Raw genomic sequence first — 9,928 nt, 5'->3', positions numbered from 1 at the left:
TGAAGAGCTGCAGGTAGTATCAGCCAACATGTTGCCGTGTGCTCACAGGTACGTAGAAGTGAATGGGGATCACTTTCAGCATGTGCTGTAAAATGAGGGTAAATCAATAAAGCTTTGGAAAAAACAACGCACATCCTGTTTCAGTATTGTCAGAAGCTGGCTACTTTTCCATGGCCACCCTATAATACCACCACACCATGACCACTACTGTTATCACTAAATACTGACTGAATAATCTTACCACGTGTCTTACCTGCTCAAGATTTTGGCAATTTTTTAACCTCATTAACATACCCGTTAAGCACACAGTCTGAGGTAAGACAAATATAAAACACAAGTTTATTTACTCTTTAGTATATGTAAGTAAAATAGTTAATTAACATATAGGCATTGAGATCACATGGGTAACAAAGTTAAGCATCAATACGTCACCGGATATTGTAGCATCACTCCGCAATCGGGGGATCTCCAGGTACGATTGTCAAGAGGATCCGGGAGTACGCCGGTACGTCTAACGGCCACAAGATGAGTCCCGACTCTTCCCTGAAGATCACTGCTATTTATGCCGTTCTTACACTACGTGGCATATCTGCTTCTGCGCAGTTATGGGTATATACGTCATTCTAATATGGCTATTCAGGTTCTAGACATGCGTAGTAGATGATTGGCAACACAATATATTGAATATTTTGTCCATGAAGTTATCACATCTGTGTTATATTATGAGTCATTCTTGCTGTCTTACCATATATGTCGATAATATTCTGCATTGAGCAGAATATTCAGACAGGTCATTAGTTCATTGAAGTTCTGGTTAACTCATACGGCAACTAGTTATTTGATTACACAATCATCCAGTTCAATCGTATCCCATACGTGTCACAATCGGTCCTTAATCATTCACTATTTGCCGTATGATACCATTAAAACTTTTGGTTTTCTACAGAATACCTTATATGCCATGAAACAATTCCATAGCGATAAAAGTATTACAACTATGGCCAATACCAAAACAGGATGTATTAGCCAATTAAGAGTGGTTTGTGCAGATGATGAATAACCCATAAAGATGTCATACCAATGGTGTGACGTGGCATCAGCAATAGCCGATCCCATCTTTACAATTTTGCCAGCTATTACAGTAGTACTTACAATATGCGTTGCCAAAGATCTATTAAGCAATTTAATATGTTGCTGTACTTCTTCTGTGTCTTCTAACAACTTTTTGAATTTGGTCAAATTTAGATCCCAATTTGACACATTTAAAGGCAGTGGTTGCCAATTGACAGCCACTGTCTTGTCTTGTTCGGGTAATAACACAAAGGTCTCATTTTCCCAAACAAGTGCAGATACGTTTCGCAAGCATCCTGAAAATGGGACAACCATCCCAGGTACAACAGGTTGATTACTTGCCAAACATACCTCCTGTGGGGCTATTTCAACCATCATCTTAAAAGTGAGTGGCAGCACAGTCCATTCACATACATTGATCGTATTTTGTAATAAGCATGGTTCATAAACAGCCGATTGGACCTTGCATATGGTCCCTTCTAATGTATCATCACACAATGATAAATCATGAGTTCTATTTTGGTCATCAATGTAAATCCCGTTAAATCTAGGTACCCAGAAATGCATATCTTCTGGAACACCTATAAGTAAGGGGAGAACTACAAACTTACACATCACATTCTTTTTAGTAACATTGTATATGAATATGGTCCCTTTACATAATATATCATTGCAAACCATTTTCTGCGCCTCCAACTGTATCCAATCAGTCTCAGTTATAGTCTGATTGAACACGGTCCTCCACACTTGCTCATTGCCAGTCATGAGCATAGTTTGAAGTGTGTTCTTTTGTTGTTGCTGATAAATGGTCTGCAAGGTACATATTGACCAATTAACATAGTTAGATATGTTAGAATTTATTTCATATGAAAACCTATTAGATGCATCTTGCAAATCAAGCATTATTGTGTCCACATCCGTTTGCATACTAAAGGGCTGCCATATAGTGGGCATCCAGTTAGCCTGCAATGTGAGCACATCTTTAATACCACTTCCCGCGTTATGCATTCGATTAGCTAAAGTCTCTATATCAAAACCATTAATAGTCCCAGAAAGCGCTCCGTAGCCTCCGAGTAAGGTATCATACCAAGCTCGACGGGAACGCTTGGTAGGACAAGTCCTTGAGGGTGGAAACTGCACGGAGGCTTGTATAACAGTCTTTTGAGCATCTCGTCCCACCAGGCGACAGGTGGATGGAACCCTTTTTATATGTCCAGGATCTATTTTAGAAGCATTAATGTTCACGAATACCAGGAACTGGCCCCACATGGCCCGATTCTCGATCTCCGTTGCATTCCCACACGTAATTACTTCTGTCTCATTTAAGGGAAATGAAAACTGCACTCCCGTATTTGTACAATTCTGAACATATTGTATCACCAGGGAGTAATTGAGATATGGCAACTCTTTTGGTCTCTGACAGCAGGACACTTTCACAAGTGACGTAATGTTTATTTGTCCCGTTGCCTTATGCAGTGCATATGAAGGACGGTAGGTCGAACTTATATGCGATAATGGATTTCCACTCCAGATAGTCCCATCAAAGGTAATATTCACGATATAACATTTCTGGTTGGCTTCACAAGTGAAGTTGTCTTGCTTCCTGGTTCGGGTTGAATTCCTCCAGCCCCACGAATAGTCATTCCTTCCGGTGTCATTGACGCGGATCCCTGGCGTCCACGCATCACCTACTGCGAACACCGAACACATGACGCCAAGGATTCCAAAAATGATTATGTGATTCTAGAGAAGGCAAGGAAACAAGCATTATTCCCGCAAATAGCACTTTTCTTGTGGGACATATTCCCATTTCTCTACTCCGGGTCGCATAATAAGCAAAGTTCGATCTTTCCCCACAGCAATAACCTCTGCCGGGGAGGGCGGTCCTTGGTGATTCTGAACCCATATTTTGGCCCCTACATTAGTAACATTAGTTGAGCCAAAACCTTTATCTCCTCTTACAGTAAGTTCAGTGGGGGCCACCCCTTCTTCCACTTGTGTCAGATACACTGGTATTAATAGCAGCTGTGCCATGCGCTCCTTTTTCCCTATTATCAGAGGATCTGTTCCTAAATTTATCATGATTACTTTAATTTCCCCCTGATAATCTGCATCTATGACTCCGCCTAGGACTACTGCACTTCTCAGAGCAAAACTCGATCTAGTGGCTATCTGCCCGAAGTGATTCTCCGGGATCTTGCATCCTATCCCTGTGGGAATAGTACTCACCTTTCCCGGGGCTATCACCACCGTATCAAGAGCGTATAGATCCAACCCTGCAGCGGCAGGAGTGGCTCTATAAGGTGCCTGCGCATCTGGATTAATTTTCCAGTATAAGATTGTCTCTACCTTAGCTACATCTATACTGAGATTGGGTGTTAGCATGCGCATTAAGGGTGTCATAGAATCAGTGATGGGCCTGTTGTTGATAATCTGTAAAGCAGCAGTCAGATTATCTCTCCATTGACCATATTTGTCGGTCTCAGTGAGCTTCTTCAGGGTAGATTTTAATAACCCATTCATTCGTTCCACCAGGCCCGCGGCCTGTGGATAGTAGGGCATATGATATACCCATTCTATGTTGTTTTTACTGGCATACTCTTTTACCTGATTTCCGGTAAAATGTGAACCATTGTCTGTCTGGATCTGCAGGGGAGTCCCATAATACTGGGTAATAACTTCCAGAGTACGTAAAGTACTCCATTGTGTTGCTGTTTTACATGGGAATCCCACCATCAGACCTGAGAATGTATCTACTGCTGTACAAATATACTTACATCCTCTGCTCTCAGGGAGGGGCCCTACAAAATCCATCTGCCAAATCTGCGCTGGCAACTGGCCTCTCCCTATGTGTCCCATTACTGTATGAGGCACTTCTCGTTTTTGCACATGTTGACATACTGGACATTGCGCGATTACTTGTTTGATCATGTCCACCGTCAATGGGATACCTCTTTCTTGTGCCCACCTGTAAGTGGCCTTCTCTCCCAAGTGTCCACTTTTTTGGTGAGCCCAAACAGCTGTACCTTGAAGCCATGCTTCCTTTTCCTTGTCAGGTTCTTGTATGGCAACAGAAATCGATGCTGCCGCATCTGCTTGAGAATTAAATAAACGTTCCAATGAGTCAAGAGGGACATGAGCATCAACATGAAACACTGTACTTTTGGTACTCCTAATGAATTCCTCTATGTCTTGCCAAAGCTCTTTCCCCCACAATTCCTTACCATGAATGTTCCAGTCGTTCTTCTTCCATCCCATGATCCAAGTGGCCAAACCATTGGCAACTGACCATGAGTCCGTATACAAATGACATTCTTGCCCTTGTTCCTGCTTCAGAGCTAAGAATACTGCACAAAGTTCTGCATATTGACTACTCTTACCTTCTCCTTCCATGACCAACGTCTTGTCTAATTTTGGATTAAAGGCTACACTTTTCCATCTACGTCTTCCACTGATATACTTGGCCGAACCATCCGTGAACCAAGCATGCTCTTTTTGGGAGTCTGTCAACTCAGAGTAAGGTATTCCCCACTTTACTGGGGATTCCTCCATTTGCGCTACTGGTGTAACCTGACCATCTGGAGGGATATCAGCTATCTTTTCATGCAGGGCAGCTATCCCTCCTTCACCTTTTTTCGCTCTTTCCGAGATGTACCATTTCCACTTAATGATACTCTGCTCCTGGGCATGTCCTATCCGATTGGACTTTGGATTAGATAATACCCAACTCATGATGGGTATTTGCGGCCTTAGAAGGACTATGTGTCCTGTCGTCAATTGTTCAGTATCCACCAGGGCCCAATAACATGCCAACAGCTGTTGCTCCAGTGGAGTGTATTTTTCTCCTGCATCTGGTAATTTCCCATTCCAGAAGCCTAGTGGCACTCTTTTGCCCCCTTGCTTCTGCCACAATGACCAGTTTGCATACATATGCTGAACTGATACATGAAGTTCTATCTCACCATCTTGTAAAGGCCATAAATCTACAGCCTGTTGTATGGCTTCTTTTACTGCCTCAAATGCAACCTGTTGCTCTTCTCCCCACGTGAACTCGTACTTCTTGCGAGTCACCTTGTAAAGAGGAGCAAGAAGCTGCCCCAGATGCGGAATGTGTTGTCTCCAGAATCCAAACAATCCTATGTAGGATTGTGTTTCCTTCTTGTCTTTCGGAGTGGGAAAATTTAAGATTTTCTGCCTTGCCTTAGGGAGAATCTCCCTATGGCCCTTATTCCATTGAATTCCTAAGAATTTCACCGTCTGAGAGGGGCCTTGCACCTTGCTATCATTTATTTCCCATCCTTTTTCTCGCAGATGATGTAACAATCCGTCCAATTGTTTCTTTACAGATTGTTCATCCAGTCCCTGAATCATTATATCATCGATATAATGTGAAAACTGCATTTCTGATGGTAAATCAAACTCATCCAAATGTTCTGCCACCGTCCGGTGACAGATGGTTGGACTATGTATCCAACCTTGTGGCAATCGAGTGAACGTATATTGACGTCCTTGCCACGTAAAGGCAAACTGATCTTGCGCCTTTTCTTCTATTGGAATTGTGAAGAACGCTTGTGCGATATCAATCACAGCGTACCATTGTCCACTGTGACTTTGAATCTGCTCCACAATTGTAATGGTGTCTGGGACAGCTGCCGTCAAGGGAGGTGTTTGTTTATTCAATTCCCTGTAATCGACAGTCATCCTCCAAGACCCATCACTCTTCTTCACAGGCCATACCGGATTGTTCCATGCTGTGGTTGCAGGCCTCACAACCCCAGCATCGACCAAATCCTTAATGGTTTCTCCTATTTCCTTGTGACCTCCAGGAATTCTGTATTGCTTCATAGCAACCAGTTTTCCTGCAGGAGGGATGTGTACGGGTGGCATTTTGACCTTTCCCACCGTAACTGGACAAGCTTTTATCCCTATTTTCCTTACGCCAAAGGCAAACTTACCATCTTCGAGGTGTAGTGTCAATCCTTTCAGAATATCTATGCCAATGATATATTCCGGAATAGGTACTACTAACACCGTGTATTTACGTAAGGGCAAATTGCCCAATTTCAAAGTTACCTGTGTCTGTACTCCTTCGGTAACTTTTCCTCCCAATCCTGAAATATTAACTTTTGGACCTTTAAACTTTTTGGGATTTCCATAAATCAGAGTAGCCTCCGCCCCTGTATCTACTAAAGCTGGGACCCTTTGGACATTACCCCCTTTCCAATGTATGGCTAGCGGGACATAGGGTCTGTCATCCCGCCTAACCCAAACAGGGGCTTGGCTTGCTACCTATGCGGAATCAGAATCTGATTCCTCCAGGAGCGGAGCAGATGGCTTCATATGGTCCTGCACTTGGCTAGCTACCATTGCAGCCATCTCCTTCCATGGATAGATCTTTTGAAAATCCTCCCATTCTAATTTCTTAGGTTCTAAATTAGTGACCTGCTTCTCTCTCTTTTTAGAAGCTTTTGGGGCCACTGAATCTTCCCTTTTATCCACCTTTTTGTTGGATAATACCTTCTGTTTATAAAGACGCCACAAATCACCTGTATCTTTTCCATCAATGGCGTCCTTGGAGACTCCAGCTTTCAGGAGAGCCTGAAACATATCTCTACGAGATACCCTTGGCACTCCTGAATCACCAGTCCCCTGGGAACTAGGATTCCTAGACCTATCACGATCTGTTCGCTTTTCCTCTCTATCCCAGTTTCCCATATCTTGCAATTCCCGCATTCTAGCCACAACCGCAGACATTGGCTCATTAGTCATGGATAGAAGTAGGGTCATCATCACGGCTTTATAAGCCGAAGGTGCAGTCTTAATTAAACGATTTCTAACTCCTGCTGTCAGCCGAGTCTCCAAATAATCTTCCATATGCTCGATGATAATTAATGAGACCCTCATAGCTTCCTCCTTCAACCTTTCAATGCCATCCCTGATAGTGTACCAAGGTTTGTCATTGATTGGAATGTCTGCCTCTGTTGGGAATTTATTAAGAAACCCATTGGTTACTATATTAAACAGGGAAATAGCACTTTCTCCTTGATGATTAGGAAAATATTCTCTAAAATTTCTACTGATTACTGGATCTCTAGTTAGAGTAACAAATCTCATTGCATCTTTTGGATCCAACATTACCCCAGTCGCCCCGTGCTCAAATAGACGGACCAACCATGGTATGTCAGATTCCCCAGGCCTTTGCCTAAATCTACTCAGTATATCATCAACTTCTGACTGAGAAAAATCCTCTAGGGTAAGCCTGGTGCGCCTATGTGGCACCAATTCTTCTTGCACCAACAGTCTCCCATCGGCATCGTACATATAGTTTCCCTGATCGTCATACCTGGGCAACCTTTGCCCATCATGACCTACGATAGGCTGGGTATCGGGTCCATATTCAGTAGTTTCCTTCCTTCTGCTAATGGGCTGGGCACGTTTTAAAGCAGGTGGATCAATTATTGGATTGGGTGGGTCTTCCCAATCCCCCTTATGCCAGTCCTCCTCCCCCGAAGAAGATGAGGAATCCCATAAGTCTCCATCCCACTTATCTGGGTCCCAGTTCACAGAAGCAGAAGCTATAGCTTTCGATACCTTTCGCTTATCAACTTTACCTTTACGCCCCTTATATTTATTCTGAGCAACTTTTACAACAGCCTTTTCTGCAATATTCTGGTAATGTTCTATTTTTTCCTTTATCAGCCTTTGGTTACATTCCAACACCACTCTCTTTCCTTCAGATTCTACTAACTTTTGTTCCGTCTGATTAAGTTTTCTTATTAGTTGGGACTTCTTCTTATGGATATTCCTATAGGCTGAGGCCAATACCCAATTTCTCCTACCCAACTGAACTGCGTCACCTGCCTTGGCAGGGGTCTCCTCGAGTACCTTAACGACATCGAGGGGCTCTGAATCTTTTAGCTTACTATCCCATGATTCTGCAAGCCCACTATGCATCAACTCCTGAGCTAATATATCATAGGGACCCTCGGACCAGCCGGGGATGTCTATTTTCTGAACGATTTTAGTTTTATCTTTCTTGGTTCTTTTTCTAAACATATTGTTGTCTTATTGGCAAAATGCCAATTGGTGAAACTTTTTGCGCAGAGTTCCCCCTTACAGAACTCACAAAATTTTGGCAACTTGCCAATTGGTGAAACTTTGCACAGAGGTCCCCTTTACTGCGAGAAACCACCCTGAAAATTGGCACCAATTTCCCAAGTCCTGTCTCAAAGTTACAGAACTCCGAAAGTTTTGGCAACGTGCCAATTCGGTGAAACTCTGCACAGAGTTCCCCTTTACAAAATTTTGGCAACGTGCCAATCTGGTGAAACTTTGCACAGAGGTCCCCTTTACGGCGAGGCACCACCCTGCAAACTGGCACCGATTTCCCGAGTCCTGCCTCAAAGTTACAGAACTCCGAAAATTTTGGCAACGTGCCAATTGGTGAAATTTTGCACAGTGGTCCCCTTTACTGCTAGACACCACCGTGCAAACTGGCACCAATCTCCCAAGTCCTGCTTCAAAGTTACAGAACTTATAATATTTTGGCAGTATGCCAATGGGTTCAACAAGGACTACTTACTGCAACTATCAATTTGTATTTACTATTATTACTCTATCACCTATCAAAGCAAAGTTATAACCATTTGAACCCCTTGGCAATGGGCCAAAAATCTAATATGGCGACAGCAACCCCCCCGTGCACTGAGAAGCACTGTCACAATACCAAATTATACAGTAATATAACCTTACCAAAGACAACAATATCCTGCCAGACTACGCCAATTTATGTCTTACCTGCTCAAGATTTTGGCAATTTTTTAACCTCATTAACATACCCGTTAAGCACACAGTCTGAGGTAAGACAAATATAAAACACAAGTTTATTTACTCTTTAGTATATGTAAGTAAAATAGTTAATTAACATATAGGCATTGAGATCACATGGGTAACAAAGTTAAGCATCAATACGTCACCGGATATTGTAGCATCACTCCGCAATCGGGGGATCTCCAGGTACGATTGTCAAGAGGATCCGGGAGTACGCCGGTACGTCTAACGGCCACAAGATGAGTCCCGACTCTTCCCTGAAGATCACTGCTATTTATGCCGTTCTTACACTACGTGGCATATCTGCTTCTGCGCAGTTATGGGTATATACGTCATTCTAATATGGCTATTCAGGTTCTAGACATGCGTAGTAGATGATTGGCAACACAATATATTGAATATTTTGTCCATGAAGTTATCACATCTGTGTTATATTATGAGTCATTCTTGCTGTCTTACCATATATGTCGATAATATTCTGCATTGAGCAGAATATTCAGACAGGTCATTAGTTCATTGAAGTTCTGGTTAACTCATACGGCAACTAGTTATTTGATTACACAATCATCCAGTTCAATCGTATCCCATACGTGTCACACCACGCAGTTACTGAATAAAAACACACTTTACAAACACCATATTACCAATAATATCACTATACAAGGTCTAAATATCACTGCCACATAATGACCACTACATAGTGACTAAATAATATCATACTGTTACCAAACAAAACTGTACAAATACCAATATTACCCCCATGCAGTGACCATATAATGGTAGATGCCAGCCCTTCATGGGTGTTCTGACTTTATAAGTCATTAAGAGGGAACCTGTCACCACTGAACAGCATCATAAATTAAGTTATGGTGCTATTTGATGAGGTGATGAGGAGCCAGGGGATGTATTTTTATACTCCCCCATTCTTGTCGTGTCCTCTGGTGAAGTCTGTGCATGGTCCAAAAAAATCTGAATATTTTCGGAGCTCTTTGTGCGCGCTCTTAGATATGGCATCATCCTTAGTGCA

The 9,928-nt window shown here is 42.6% G+C and overlaps 1 protein-coding gene across 1 annotated transcript; it reads right to left on the bottom strand.

Annotated features, from left to right (window-relative positions):
* Nucleotides 1-342: 342 nt before the first annotated feature.
* LOC136587815 (uncharacterized) lies at nucleotides 343-9,496 on the bottom strand. The gene is made up of 2 exons (XM_066586587.1): nucleotides 9,048-9,496; nucleotides 343-2,814 (listed from the first exon to the last, which is right to left on the bottom strand). The coding sequence occupies exons 1-2, from the start codon at nucleotides 9,060-9,062 to the stop codon at nucleotides 904-906; spliced, it is 1,926 nt and encodes a 641-aa protein (XP_066442684.1). The 5' UTR covers nucleotides 9,063-9,496; the 3' UTR covers nucleotides 343-903.
* Between the last annotated feature and the right edge of the window lie 432 nt (nucleotides 9,497-9,928).

This window comes from Eleutherodactylus coqui, chromosome 13 (assembly GCF_035609145.1).
Source record: "Eleutherodactylus coqui strain aEleCoq1 chromosome 13, aEleCoq1.hap1, whole genome shotgun sequence".
Classification (NCBI taxonomy): Eukaryota; Metazoa; Chordata; class Amphibia; order Anura; family Eleutherodactylidae; genus Eleutherodactylus; species Eleutherodactylus coqui.
This window is presented reverse-complemented; position numbering and strand designations above follow the sequence as displayed.